General features: G+C 32.8%; 3 protein-coding genes across 5 annotated transcripts; 2 read left to right on the forward strand and 1 right to left on the reverse strand.

Moving 5' to 3' along the window:
- The first annotated feature begins 3,480 nt into the window (after window positions 1-3,480).
- On the forward strand, window positions 3,481-6,594 carry LOC111281013 (transcription factor bHLH112-like). The gene is made up of 7 exons (XM_022868573.2): window positions 3,481-3,903; window positions 4,185-4,749; window positions 4,878-4,991; window positions 5,111-5,176; window positions 5,295-5,360; window positions 5,523-5,576; window positions 5,721-6,594. The coding sequence occupies exons 1-7, from the start codon at window positions 3,566-3,568 to the stop codon at window positions 5,868-5,870; spliced, it is 1,353 nt and encodes a 450-aa protein (XP_022724308.2). The 5' UTR covers window positions 3,481-3,565; the 3' UTR covers window positions 5,871-6,594.
- Window positions 6,595-8,985: 2,391 nt separating this feature from the next.
- Window positions 8,986-10,597, reverse strand: LOC111281017 (putative NAD(P)H dehydrogenase (quinone) FQR1-like 1). Of its 3 annotated transcripts, XM_089757457.1 has the most exons (4): window positions 10,475-10,597; window positions 10,193-10,290; window positions 9,564-9,826; window positions 8,987-9,472 (listed from the first exon to the last, which is right to left on the reverse strand). In XM_089757457.1, the coding sequence occupies exons 3-4, from the start codon at window positions 9,788-9,790 to the stop codon at window positions 9,241-9,243; spliced, it is 459 nt and encodes a 152-aa protein (XP_089613583.1). In that variant the 5' UTR covers window positions 9,791-9,826; window positions 10,193-10,290; window positions 10,475-10,597; the 3' UTR covers window positions 8,987-9,240. The 3 variants fall into 3 exon arrangements, with proteins under 3 accessions (XP_089613584.1, XP_089613583.1, XP_089613582.1); XM_089757456.1 differs by having other exon boundaries at window positions 10,193-10,515; XM_089757458.1 differs by lacking the exons at window positions 10,193-10,290; window positions 10,475-10,597 and having other exon boundaries at window positions 8,986-9,472; window positions 9,564-10,177.
- A 2,060-nt stretch (window positions 10,598-12,657) lies between these two features.
- Window positions 12,658-14,179, forward strand: LOC111281015 (uncharacterized). The gene has a single exon (XM_022868575.2). It carries the CDS (start codon window positions 12,873-12,875, stop codon window positions 13,719-13,721), a length of 849 nt encoding a protein of 282 aa, XP_022724310.1. The 5' UTR covers window positions 12,658-12,872; the 3' UTR covers window positions 13,722-14,179.
- Window positions 14,180-14,392: the final 213 nt, after the last annotated feature.

The following is a 14,392-nucleotide window of genomic DNA, read 5'->3' on the forward strand; positions in this document are numbered from 1 at the left end:
ACCTGAGATAGTCTGGCTCAGCTAGACAGCCACTTATTTCAAGAGGATTTTCCTTCATTCCCAAATATTATTTAATAAGGTCAACCAGTTGGAGAGTGGCATTTAACTTATATAAGCCTAATAAAACACAAAAGATACAAATCCGCAAATTTGATTTTTCCACAGACATTATATGAAGCGAGAAGAGCAAATTTAGGATTAATTAAGATATTCAATTACTTGGGACAAAAAGCTGTATGACTTAATTAAATTATGTATTAAGATTCTTAATTGTAATATCATATATTAATTAAATACTAAACTCTAACTATAGCCCATGAAACTTAAAATCTTACAAGAACAGGCCAACCTCTAATATTTATAGCAATATATTTAAATGTTCAATTTAATAATAAATTTAATTGCTAATGAAATATTTTTTAAAATTTTATATATATTTACTAATGAAATACTTTTTATGGCAAAGTATACTAACAAAAAAAAAATAAAAAATATCAAAGGCTGCGAATTGGGGGATAACATTGTTGGAATAAAAGACAATCACGTTAATTCAAATAATCATTAATTTTTTAGAAAACAAATTTTAAAATAAATTTTCATAAAGTTAAAATTCATTCTTCATCGTTTATAATTTTTTTTAATACAAAAAAATTGTAATGTAAAAAAAATATATTATAAATATTAAAATTCAAACTCCAAATCTAAAAAACATCAATTATATAAACTAATTAAATTAAATTTTGAATTGTTCATCATTTGTAATTTTCCTTCTAATTTCCATGATTTCGCCCTTACATGTAAAGATCAGAAAGCTGCAGTAATGTATACATAGTAGTATTGACTGACTGTATGTAATGCTGTTGTACTTGTACACCCACCTGCCACCCTCGCCCTTGTATTTTGACTCTTGAGCCGTCAAACACGGTCCCACGTGTCTCCTCGCATGCGCGCCTGCCCCGTGGGACCCATGATGACTCATTTCTCTCTTCTCTTCTCTTCTCTCTTCCTTCTCGGCTTCTCGATATCTTTGGTCATATTATAATATATATGATTTGTAAAGTTAATAAGTAGCTTAAAAGGCGAAGAACCTTTGATTAGTTTAATGGTATTTAATTAGTTTTTTAATTATTTTAGTTAATAGTTTTTTTTTTTATTAATTTAACCGCTGCTAAGCATATTAAAAAGTTTTGGAATAATGGAATTTTAGTTATTAATCAATATATATGTGTGCGCTTCATTTTTCTAATCTAATATTATTATTTGATTTGGTGGGAGTGTAACGTTCAACTTTAAGCCTTTCTATGCTTATTATTATGTAGATATATAATTTGTCAAAATTTAAAATTTTATTCAATTTTATATAATTATTTTTTTAAAAATAACAATTACTATATTTAAAATTTCAATTTCAATACTTATAAATTTTTATTTTATTTTCAGATTATGATTTTTTTATACAAAAAAAATTATTTGGTCAGTACCAATGAATAATTATCAAGTAAGCGTATAAAAAAATCATCTCATGCTTTAGAAATTTTATGCTTATCACATTCTTTTAATTTGCAAAACGAGGGAGCAAGCATAGTTTCTCTTTTTTTTCTTAAATTTCAAGACCCATTAATCCTTTGAGAGCAAATGATTGGCTATTTTCAATTTAATTTCGCTATAGCATTAGACCTATTCGCAACAAAGTGATCTGCTTAATTATAAAAGTCAATATTAGGCGGCAGTCCACATAAAGATGATAGGTAACATGATCAATCACCGTGGAACTATATATGTATGTTTCCTATGTATAGTTTTTTTGTGAAATTTATTATGATATATGCATTTATATCCCCACGTGTATCAGAATTAACCAAAGATCATTTGTTGAAAGATTGATTAAGGGATTATGACTTGATAAAGTATCGATGTCAAGCGAGTTAGCAGTGTTGAAACTTTGAACTTAAACAAAATAGTCTCTGTCCTTTGCATTTATGGAGAAAATTTAGTTTTCAGGGATCAGACCTAACTTACTTTTTAAATCTTCAAAAGTCAACTATTTTCTTCAAATGTTTTTTTTTTTCTTTTTTTCTTATTGTAAGGTCTAATTAACTTTACCACAATCAAGAAATTAAATTAATTGGTCCAAGTCAAAGTAAATTAAGGTTCAATCACATGTATCGTGTTTGATTTTTTTTTTTTTACTCATTAGTGAAGCCATTGACATTGATTTTGATTTTTTTTTTCGATGGTTCATTCCCGCTCTCTTTGATTGATGATTTTTATTTTTTTGTTATTTTTCCTTTATTTTTTCACTTTTTTTTTATAAAATAAATTTGTAATATGAGAGCAGGAAAACAGATTTTAGAATTCGAATATTAAATTAACTTAGCTGAAAAGTCATATAAGGAATCCTTTCACAAATTCACAATAACAAATTAGGCGGCTATGTTATTGTGGTTTGGTCATCTACGTTTGTTGACCTATTGATTTGCTCTTTCACTTTGTTGCTTTCATATAACACGAAAACCTTAAAGGTGTGAAAAATAATTTCGTGTAAGAAAAAAAAAGAAAGTAAATGCTGACAATTCCTATATATGAGTTTTAACAAATATATTTCATATTTAATTTGTTAATATGAATTTTGATACGATATTTTTGTGTTTAATACATTTAATTCGTGTAAGATACAAAAATTATATTTAAATAAACTATATCACATAAATGCATGAATAAAATAAATAAAATATGTCAAATACGTTTGACACGTTTATAATATAATTTATTTAAATTATATTATTAATTTACTTACCAAATTTAATGCATATAAATATCTATTAATTTGATCTTCATTTTGAATTCAAATCAAACATTTAAAAAAATCTTTAAAGGTTTTGGTATTGACACAAATTATCAAACCAAGAGGGTAATTTAAATTTCTATATTATAAATGTGTTAAGGGTATTTTCGGTCAATAGTTTTTTTGTTAATGGTATTTTCGAAATTGACGAAACTTGAAAGTGACTTTCACGAGCCACCACCAGAACCAGACGCTATGGTCACTTCAAACGTACAGTAACTGCTTTCCCTATGGTCCATAAATTTCAGGTTTATGTTCAACCAAATATCAACCGTCTGATTAAACAAGAATTTGAGTCCAAAACAATGACGTGGCAGTCAGATAAAACACCATCATCATCATCATCGTATGCCCACATCCCTCTATTTGTTAGGAGCAGAGAATAATTTTTAAAACAATTATCAAACAAATAAAACACAAGTATTAAAATTTTTTATTGGGAAAGTAGGAATAGCGAACAAAGTTAAATTTCTTTTTTAATTAATAATACTTAAAGAGAAAAAAATTCGATTCAAAATGCTTTCTCTCATTTGTCCAATCATCCTTTGAAATGTCAACTAAATTCTAGTAATTTCTTTTGCACTGATCCGTACTCCTAAACATTTATAAATTACACATCATGCCACACTGGTAATCCTTTCATATACAAGTAACGTTTGGCTCACAAGGGAGAGAGCTCTCATCAAGACAACAAACAAAAAGGACTTCAAATTGTTTACTATGGCAGAAGAATTTCATGCAGGAATTTGTGGCGAGACATGGTGGAATCCGTCGAAAACCATGTTTACAGGGTGTTCTTCGCCTTGTTCTATGGGAATTGCTGACATGGGAAGCTTCGGATGGGGTATTGATATGGTGGATATCAAGGCAAGGACTTGTGATGAGGAGTCTAACAATTCAGTTTCTGGTAGCTCTATATTTTTCCAGGGTGCTCACCAAAAGCCTCAGCAAGCTGATTCAGATAGTGGTGGCACCAGTATTTTGATTGATTCTACCTTACAGATGATGGGTTTTGGCCTTTCATCATCGACAACATCTGATTGGAACCAACCTTTGATGTAAGTTTGATGTGTTATGATGATAACTGGTATAATTAGTAGTATTCATTTTCTTTAGCATGATCAAATAAGAATTTTGACGGTTGAAGTTCAAATACCAGGAGTCTTTATAGTCCAAAGCTTCAACCACAAGTTGGAAAGAAGAATAGTTAAGACTTTTTGGTTTTCCTTGGAAAAGGAAGTCAATATGATCAATGAATTAAATGTTTAATTATTATAGATTAAAATTCTTTATATGAACTGAATATATATGTTGTGATTCATCCTCTTGCCTGCGGCAGTACTCGGAATAATGGGTTGGATTCTTCTCAAATCCAAAAGGATTGGAGTCCAAAGAGCTATACAAGCCCCGGTGAAGATTCGTCCATTACTACCTTCAAGCCTATCAATCAAGATTTTTCATTGGAGCAACAGAGATTGAATTCTGTAACCAGCTCTGGTAACAATACACCAACCTGCCAGGGCTTATCAGCTGGGTTTCCAATGGGTACAGCATCATATGGGTACCCATCAACACTGTTACACAGTTTGTTTGAACCTGATCCCCAACCTCAACAACAATCACTTTTCAACAACCGGTCAATCAACTATATGTCTTCCACTGCCCCTTATAGGGCAAACGCTAATGAATTATCACCTTCTTGGCCAAAACTAGCTCCATTCATAAGGCCATCGTTGCCAAAGCAGCAGCCCAGTAGCATACACTTCTCCAACAACACACCCTTTTGGAACGCCTCTTCCACTGGCGGAAACGACGTTAAAGCTGGTTTTTTACCCTCGCTGCAATCACAATTTCTTGTGCAAACATATGAAAAGAAACCCAATTGTCCCAGCCTCACGATAAAGGTAAATAAATAAAGTTTGATGAGACATATATATAGAAGTACTTGTTCAAGTTCATGCCTTGGATCCAGGGATAGGGTTTCTGTGACGATTTTGATTTATTTATTTTCTGTTATGGATTGGTATTATAGACTAATATCGAAGAAGTTAGAAAGTCGGGGGGGTCAGTGATGAAGAAAGGAAGTAGTGAACCTCCATTCAAGAGGCCAAGAATTGAAACGCCATCGCCATTACCAACTTTTAAGGTACTACTATATAAATTTGACCAAGTGTTTTTAATGATGGAATCTTCAAGCTTTTTCTTCCAAGAAAGTGATCGTTTATTCAAAGAATTAAGATAATAATTTATAGCAATTTTTATCAGGTTCGGAAAGAAAAGCTAGGGGACCGAATCACTGCTCTCCAGCAATTGGTTTCACCTTTTGGAAAGGTGAATTTTTGGAATTTTCTTCTGCTTTTTTTTTTCCTTTTGATATTTCACAGAATATAATTGAAGGCTTTACTTTTATCTTGTCCTTTGGTTGATGTATACCTTACCTTTTTTTCAGACTGATACTGCATCTGTTCTCCATGAAGCTATTGAATACATAAAGTTCCTCCATGATCAAGTCAATGTAAGTTCCAGTTCCACTACCTTCTTCCTTTTATTCCTTTTTTTTCTTATATAAGACTGAACCACTAAACCCTAACATATTGTTTAACATATGAAGAAAAAGATACTAGGTAGAGAATTCTCAATATGGACTGAAAAAAAAAAATTTTTTGTGTCATTTCAGGTTTTAAGTACTCCATATATGAAACAAGCAGCAGCTTCCATACAACAACAACAGGTATTAAATAAAAAAGAAAAGAACACTTTGATCGATAACTGGTTTTCTTTTTCAGTCTGCTAATAATAACTATGAATTCCTATTCGAATAATGGAGTAAATGTCTTATTCTGATTTTGAACAATTCCGCACTTTTTTCTTGCAGAGTCCTGATAAGTTGAAAGACCCAGAAGGGCCAAAACAGGATCTAAGAAGCCGGGGGCTTTGTTTGGTTCCAATCTCAAGCACATTCCCAGTTGCTAATGAGACCACAGCTGATTTTTGGACGCCGACGTTGGGTGGAACTTACAGGTAGAGAGGAGACAGTTAATATAGTTAAAGGGTGTTGTACACAACTACACTGTAGCAGATTAATTACCAGCTCCGGCCATAACTTCGATACTCAGAAAGTGAAAAAAGAAAAAGAAAAGATAATGGAAAATTTAGAAGCTAGCTACATTGCTTTGCTGTACCAGTTTTGATAAAAAGCTAAAGAAAACAAAGAAAAAGGGAAAAGAAAAAGGAAGTGACGCTCCAAAGATGGATAGAGACGAACAGTGTGCTGGACTGCTGGGCCAGCTACAAGCAGAATGATCAATGATATAGGGCTAGCAAATGATTAGGAACCCAACCCTTGGAGGATTATTAAAAAAAAAAAAAAAAAGAAGATAACCATAGTTTTTTTTTTTTTTTTCAATAATCCAAGTAATATTAATTATAGTTGGAGGTGATTGGCAACGGGAACAAGTGCTAAATTCAGCGAAAACCGACGTGAATTTAACTGATATTATACTAGACGTCTATTTATTTTGTTGTTGTTTGTTGATGTTAGTAGCTGAATTTAGCAGATGGGGTTCATAAAGAGCCTTTTGTTCCTGGTGAGTATGTGTACAGGGCAGCCACCCCTTTTATTATTTACTACATGAAAAAGAAAAAAAAAAAGAGAGAAAATCAATAAAGAGATTATTGTATTTGAAATATTTGTTGTTGTTCAGGACTAGCTATAGAAGTGAGTGGAGCTCATTTGATTGGGGTTTCGACTTTTTCAGTGTTTTTTTAAAATATTTTGGGAATGTGCTTGATAGTTGCTGGTGGAAGTCAGATGGCAGACCACTGTTCCTGCTTTTAGGGTTTCTTCATTATTTTAATTGAGAGAGAAAGAGAGAAAAAGACAGCAAGAAAAAGAGAGAAAACTCTCTTCAATTCTTCATTTGTGCTTGAGTGTGCGCGTGGCTGCCTTGAGGATTCAAGATTTTATCTTATTGGGGGGCATGAATCATGCTTTTGTATGGAAAAGCCACTGGCCAGTGTCCATAATGGGGTGAAATATTGCATACATTTTAATTACAGATATTGAACTTGAAAAATAGCCAAAACTGACCCAACCCTCTCTCATTCCATCATCTAATAATAACCTAGGATCCTTTTTGTGTTTGTTGTGGCACTGGATTTACCGATGAATGGTATTATTTTGATATTTCATGATGTGTGCCAAGGTAATTTACTGTTTCTAAAAGTTGTAATTAAGAATCTTTGATCACTGCTAAAACTTGTCTAACACATAACTATCTCTTTCTAATCATTATGTACTACTCCACTGTTGATTAGCATAACTTTTCTTAAGTTGTAATCTGGAATTTTCTGCAACTTTATCCTAAACGAATAGTAGCAAGCATAATGCAATAGTAACACCATAAAACCATATTGTATTGAAAACCATTGCTGAAAAACGAAATAAAAGAGAGTTGAACCACAATTACACAACTCAACTACGCAAAAACAAACTAGGTTGTTGGACTTCTTCGTCCTTACAGTCCTAATTCAACTAAAGGTTCAGTGGTTGACTTCTTTTGATTATTATCAGATCAAACCAAGTATAACCTAAATTTGATGCATATATATGTGAGGAAATGAAATTCTCAAAGAGATGATTTTTCATTTGGCCTCTTGCATTAAGATCTTCTTTGCCATTAATTTAGTGTTTCACAATTTACACTGATAAAGCAGATTACAAAAGAATCCATTAATCAACCATTTGAAGTCATTATTTCCTCAAATTATTGCGTTCAAGCAAATCCTACATCCGTTTAACAAGATATTATTCAACCTTGTTAAGCAATGTAAAAAGAAAAAAAAAATCAGAGATGAGAACCAATTAAAAGTAAAGAACTTAATCAAGTACATATCCAAAACTCTCAAAGAAGCTTAATATTGAAGAATCGGATGTGACAAGTGACTAATCATGAGAAATAAAAAAAGTATAATTTATAATAATTTTTCTTGACTGGTATATGGTCTTGCCAGCTGCTTTCTGTTTTGTTAACTTTTGGTGACTTTTTGAATTGATCGGCTCATGGGTATTATACCATAACTTGAAGCATCCGGATCAGTACCTATCTCAGTCGAGTACTCCATGGAATTCTATTCTTATATATATTTGTTTTTGCCCTAAGAAATACAAAGACAGAAACATAAAATGGAATACTGAAAAGGAAAAGCATCTATGCATCATTGTTGATGTTAATAAAGTATATGACTCCCAGCAGTTCATGATCTATCACTTTCGTGAAATACTTTCCTTTTCCTTGTTTTGGCTAATCAGAGGAAAACTCAAACAATAGTTGTCTTCTGATACAAGTTTTTTTTTTTTTTTTTTGATTGCTTGAAAAAGGGTCATTGCTTTTTGCTCCTTTGAATCTAATCTTGTGCACCATTTACGAATCAAACCATATTGGCTTATAATAGCCTTCCAAGGAAGTATTGTTACACCATTAAAGATTCTTTCAATTTTTGGGTGTTGATGGGAAAAGAAAAAGCTTTGTCGCCAACTTTTGCTTCTCTTGTTTTGTCCAGCTCTTCGACCTCTAGCAATTTGCAAATGTTCCCGTTTCAAGGAGTTGATCTCTATTGCATAAAAATTTTGAACCCAAATTGCATTGTTATTACTCATATCAAGAAAGTTGGCTAATAAAGTTTGATCTAATCTGTCATAGGAGTAGTCAAGATCGTTATATTCTGTGCTTATGAACAGTTGCAATAGAAAAAAGAAATTGAAAATGGAAAAGATATTAGCACCGACTTGATTTTCCATGCTATAAAAATGGCTTAAATTGATCCATCATTCCTGCCGAAAAATAGAAACCCATGAATCATCATCGTGTCTCTTCACTCTTCGGCTTCTTTTTCATGACAACTTTCGCTTAGGAGTGGGATGGAAGTTTCCTGTACGAAAAAAGGCCATCATTTCATTTAATATGTTTCTTTTTCATCTTTGATTTCATTTTTGGATGGAAAAACAAAAGAAATCCAGATGAGATTCTCGATGTTGTGGCTCTGGGAGGGTATCTTCAATTTTCTAGCAGCTTCAAACGGCCCCAATTCTTATGGATTTTGGATCTTGGGCCTTTGGTTGCTTGAAATTTTGGGCTGCAACTTTCTAGCAACTTGGACTGTAATGGACCAGTCAATAAGGAATTGGGCCCAACTTTTATCCAATTATCTAAGAGAAAAAAATAGAATTCCTCAAAGAGTCGGTTTGAATATAATTCGTGACAACAACAAATCCATCCCAACCAAGCATATATTATTCTATGGAGACCAAAGATCTGGAACAATAACAAAGGAAAGAAAAAAAAAAAAAAACATGTTTTATAAAGCTGAATGCTAGTAGTTTGTTAAGTGAAATTTTAAGCTACTCCTTTGAGCTTCTTTGCAATGCCAGCGAAGTACTTCCCCTGGTGGAAAGCCTGCTCTAGCTCTAGCTCAGATGGTTGTCTCGAGCCATCCCCAGAAAAAGTCCCTGCACCATAAGGGCTTCCAACCTTCACTTTTTCCATCTTAAACATACCTGCGCCAAAGGAATATCCAATGGGCACAAAAATCATTCCGTGGTGAACAAGTTGAGTGATTGCAGTTAAGCTGCAAAATTTTCGAATTAGAAAAAATTAATAAAAAATTTATTTGAACTGCTATTTGATACTTTTACTATAGTCACGGTCCAAATACTCACGGGGTGGTCTCTTGTCCACCTCCTTGGGAACCAGTGCTGTAGAAAATTCCAGCAGGTTTGCCTGCAAACTCTTGTGTTCTCCATAGACCACCAGTTGCGTCCATGATGGCTTTAAACTGTGCAGCCATCATTCCAAATCTTGTGGGAAAGCCAAAAAACACTCCATCAGCCTTGGCAAGCTCATCGGGTGTAATGAAAGGGGCATCAGTCTTTGGTGGTGTACCCATCTTTCCAAGAACTTCCTCTGATAGTGTTTCAGGTACCTGTCAAAGTACCAATATTAAGCAGGAACGTACACTGAACAATTGAAAGGAAGGAAAAGTGACAAAGGGATTTCCAATTTTCAATGCTCATTTGGATTCCCCTTATGCAAATGTGTGATAATTGCATTTCTACTGACGAATTTCACAAGTAAAGGTTTTGCTGGTCTAGGTTCGAAAAGCAAAACTAAGAATCAGAAAATGTAAACTTCGAAATGCACTTGGTAAGAACTTCGTAAGTAAAAATCGGTTAAACTAGAGAAGACAGTTCAAATAGCTTCACCTACTGTAAAATGCTTCCTATATCTCTAGGAAAGAACTAAGCCTTTGAATCTAGTAAAAAGGAAAACATTGTGAAGATAATCAAACCTGCCAGAGTTTGACTTCTACTCCCACAACGGATGCAGCTCCTTTCTAATCTCCTGTGCCAGCTTCTCAACATGTCCATACACGGAATATAGTAAATGCTACAAACACCCAAGAAATTTTTAAGTTACTACTCAACAAAATACAGCAATTGAAATTCTTTCAGTAGGTATGTTTCCTAACAATGCAAGGGGTTATAACAAAGGAAATTATCGATCAAACCCAATTACAATAGAGAAAGTTACACAACGCAAATGGATCAACGAAAGTGCTTGATGGGACTACCCTGTCAACAAGATAAGACAAACTGTGGGTGTTTTGTTTTCTACCCTTGTCATCTACATATATAAACAATTTCTTTCTAGGTGAAAAAAAAGGTTATCTGTAAGCATTGGAAGCCATGAAAATGAAAGCCACTATGTAAATTATATGCACAAAGAATAGGACTACTTTAAAAATGGATGATGGGACCACTTGCTAAAAAGAAGAAGAGCCACCAGTTTTCTCCTAATCGTATAATTTCAATGGCAGGTCATGTTTCACAATCACTTTATTTTGATGATTGAATAAAATTATGTACTATTCAATGGCAGGTCCTGTCATAAAAAATCTTGCAAGAACACAGAATGAAAAAGGAGAGATTGAAAAGTAACTTGAAATTGAGTATAACAAATTTTCCTTAAAGATACAAATGCGGATTCAACCATAACTATAAACAAAATCAAATCATTTGAAACCAATACAGTCTATAGGTTTTAATTGAGAGAAGCGATTTCTCACCAATAAACATTCCCTTTTAAGAAAAATGTAGTAATAAAGCAAAACAATACATAGCTGAAAACTCCATTTAACCGAGGAAAGAAAGACAAAGGTGAAGGAGAAAAAGAAAGTATTAAACTAAATCATTAATGCAAGCAATTGTAACAGAATTAATGACTAAAACTGAACCCCAGAATCAAAATTTTCTGATTCATAAGGAAAAAAAACAAAACTTCACAACTTAATGGCTAAATACACGAGAAAACAAATGCAATGAAAAGCAGAGCAACCCCAAAGAAACAAGATTAGAATGCTAGCACAATGTAGACTTTGGTGGCCATTTTCTTTCTTAGTTAACTGTATTTTATGCTTTTGAAGGCAAAGCAGAAGCATTTTTTTTTATTGTTTGTTAATGAAAATGTTCTGTTTCTAGCAGAGACACAAGAGAGAACAGAGGAAGGAAATGCTTTTAGATATGGTGACGTTTTAAGTAGAGGCTTTGGGATATTCTTTTGTCCAAGAACTTTGGAAATTCGTAGTCTATGGGTTTTTTTTTTTTTAATTTTTTCTTCCCTGTAATTTGGTTTATTTACATTATGCCTCTCATATTTTTGTCACATTTAAATTTTAGGTTAATGTAACGAATAACTCTTATATTATGATAACATATTTAATATAATTTTAAAATTTAAAAAATTTTAATGTATATGTTAATGAATGTGATAGTCACTTTTAACTTATTAACTTTAAATAATAATACATAATAAATAAATAACACTACAAATACTATATTAATTAATAAATTAATAGTTTTGATATCACATTAAATATTTATTATAATGTAAGAACCATGATATTAACCTTAAATTTTTTGTGCTAAAATAGACTTCTTAATTATCAAGAAAATAAAAAGACATATTAGTATTCCTCTGGTCATATGGGACAAGAACTTTTTTTGCTTTTGAAAAATTTCAAAGCATTCAAGCATATATGATTGATACATTGAAAAAAGAATGTTAGAATTCAAATTATTCAGAAGAATAGCATAATGTAATTGGGGTTAATGAAGCTAATGTTTTAGCCAAAACATTCAAACATTTTGGATTTCAGTCTAAATGAGATTTCTTCAACTTTAAGTGTCCAAAACTTGGGTTTTGGCTTAAAAAACCTTTGCCTAGGTGACAAATTGAAATGAGAATTTGATTGAAAGAAGTGTGAATTTGAATCATAATTCTTTATAGTTCTTTTTGTTTCAGGGTTGAAAAAGAGAGAGAGAACATGAACTATTTGTCTAGTAACAACAGACAAATGGTCAGCTCTATTACAAAAGGGAACACCAACTCTTTCACCATCACCCTGGCCGTGGCAACCTTGTACCTCTTTTCCAAATCAACCAGCTCATCAGAGAGGGAAATCATACAAGTTTTAGGCACAAGAATTAACAATGAGAGGTTTTATAAAGAAAAGAGAGTTGAGGGAAGAAAATTCTGAAAAGAAAGAAGAAAGAAAAGTTGTTGTGTTCATTGTAAAATTGAGTTTTTTATTAATTTTTGTTTTTTAGAATAAATTAATATCAATATACAATTAAACCATGAAATTAAATCATGCATAATTGTTACATACAAATTTTCATCTAAATATATCTTTATTTGTAATCGTTGATAATGTTTAATATTTATTTGTATGAATTAAAATGTTTATTAGTGCACGAATATAATGCAATTGGAATTGATTGATCAATGTTCCGGCTAGTTATGATCATGTACAACCAGATAAAAAAAAAAATCCATCAGTAACTTTTCAGTGCTTAAAAAAGCAATGCCATTAGCGTTTGTCTCACACCATTTCTCTCCCAATCCCCCATTCTCTCACCCTCTTGAAGCTTGGCAGACCCCACCACCTAGAAGAGTTGCAAGGGAAAGAAATGGAACTTCCCTTTTTCCCTGCCCTTTTCTCAACTGTTAAAAGCTTGGTTGTGAAACAACCCTTTTTCCCAACCTTGGAGGATTGGTTAGTGAATCATCCGAAAATCCTAGAGTTTTCATGGATTAATGGCCAAACTCCAGCCTCCTCTCAACGCTTCCTTACCCTCACTGTATTCTCTTACATATCCTTCACGTTCATTCTCTCCCAAGTATCTCGACCTTTCCTTGCACGTCCAGTCCTGAAATCTATCTCAGCCGTCCACAACATATTCCTCCTCACCCTATCTTTCATCATGGCCCTTGGATGCCTCGTTTCAATCTTTTCACAGGTGCCAAACTTCAACACCCTCGTTTGCTTCCCTAAGCGCACATCACCATCGGGACCTCTCTTTTTCTGGGCCTATATATTCTACCTGTCAAAGATTGTTGAATTCATGGATACCCTTTTGATCATCCTCGGCAACTCCATGAAAAGGCTATCGTTTCTTCACGTATACCATCACTTTATGGTCGTGATCATGTGTTACTTGTGCTTAGACAGTGTTCAATCTTCCTTCTCGATGGTGTTGGTTACCAACTGCATAGTGCATGTTGTAATGTATACTTACTACTTGATGTGCACCCTGGGAATGCGCCCAAAATGGAAGAAAATGGTTACAGATTTCCAACTTTTGCAGTTCTGGGCAAGCTTTTTGATCATGGCTATGCTTGTCTTCTACCATTTCACTGGGTCTGGGTGCTCTGGGATTTTGAGTTGGTGCTTCAATGCTGTCTTCATCGTTTCTCTTTTGTTCTTGTTCTCAGACTTCCATGCTAAGAGTTACTCTCCCAAGGTCAAGGGTAACTAAATTAATTTAGGTGTACATTTCTTTTCCATTTTTATACTTAATCTTTGAGGGTGATGATTCAGTTCAAGAAAAAACAAATATGCACATTGCCAAAGGTGCACTGTCACAATTGTTCACCATGTATCTTCTTTTCTTCTGAATAATTGTTCAGTACCATGTATCTTAATTTCAATTCAAGAGTTTGAATATTATTAATTATTACTAATTAAACTTGGGAAATATTATTAGATCATATGCTTTAAGTCATGATTAAACATTGCATGTTCATGTTCATGTTCATTTTCATTATCACAAGCAATTCTTGTGTTAGCCATATATGTGATTAAACAGTACTGCAAATGCATGTTCAATGCTCATATATGAAAGGAAACGGAAAAATATTGCAAAATGAAAATCGAATATTTGTCAAGATACTCCCCCTGACGAGAAAAGCTGGAAATGTCGTTGGTGTTGCACTTACCATTAAATATGGTAAGCAGGTGAGTTAGATAAGTTTGTCAGGTACATGTTTCCTCAAGAAAAAAGTTGCCCCTTAGATCGTTGTATCATATTTAAGGTATTTCTTTGTCATTTTCATAGATTTTTACTTCCCAAGGATTCCTCAATATTTAGTAGTAGTAATTTTGATATATATATATATATATATATATATATATACAAAAAAAAAAGAT

Source organism: Durio zibethinus, chromosome 28 (genome assembly GCF_047325235.1).
Source record: "Durio zibethinus cultivar Kanyao isolate XHJ-2024 chromosome 28, ASM4732523v1, whole genome shotgun sequence".
Classification (NCBI taxonomy): Eukaryota; Viridiplantae; Streptophyta; class Magnoliopsida; order Malvales; family Malvaceae; genus Durio; species Durio zibethinus.

Excerpts from the sequence above, each read along its gene's own strand:
- LOC111281015 (XM_022868575.2), top strand. The coding sequence starts at position 12,873 with ATGGAACTTCCCTTTTTCCCTGCCCTTTTCTCAACTGTTAAAAGCTTG.
- LOC111281013 (XM_022868573.2), top strand. The coding sequence starts at position 3,566 with ATGGCAGAAGAATTTCATGCAGGAATTTGTGGCGAGACATGGTGGAAT. Across the intron at positions 4,750-4,877 it reads GTCCCAGCCTCACGATAAAG|ACTAATATCGAAGAAGTTAG; the intron begins GTAAATAAATAA and ends TTGGTATTATAG. Across the intron at positions 5,361-5,522 it reads TCCTCCATGATCAAGTCAAT|GTTTTAAGTACTCCATATAT; the intron begins GTAAGTTCCAGT and ends GTGTCATTTCAG.
- LOC111281017 (XM_089757458.1), bottom strand. The coding sequence starts at position 9,790 with ATGGGTACACCACCAAAGACTGATGCCCCTTTCATTACACCCGATGAG. Across the intron at positions 9,473-9,563 it reads GGTGGACAAGAGACCACCCC|CTTAACTGCAATCACTCAAC; the intron begins GTGAGTATTTGG and ends AAAATTTTGCAG.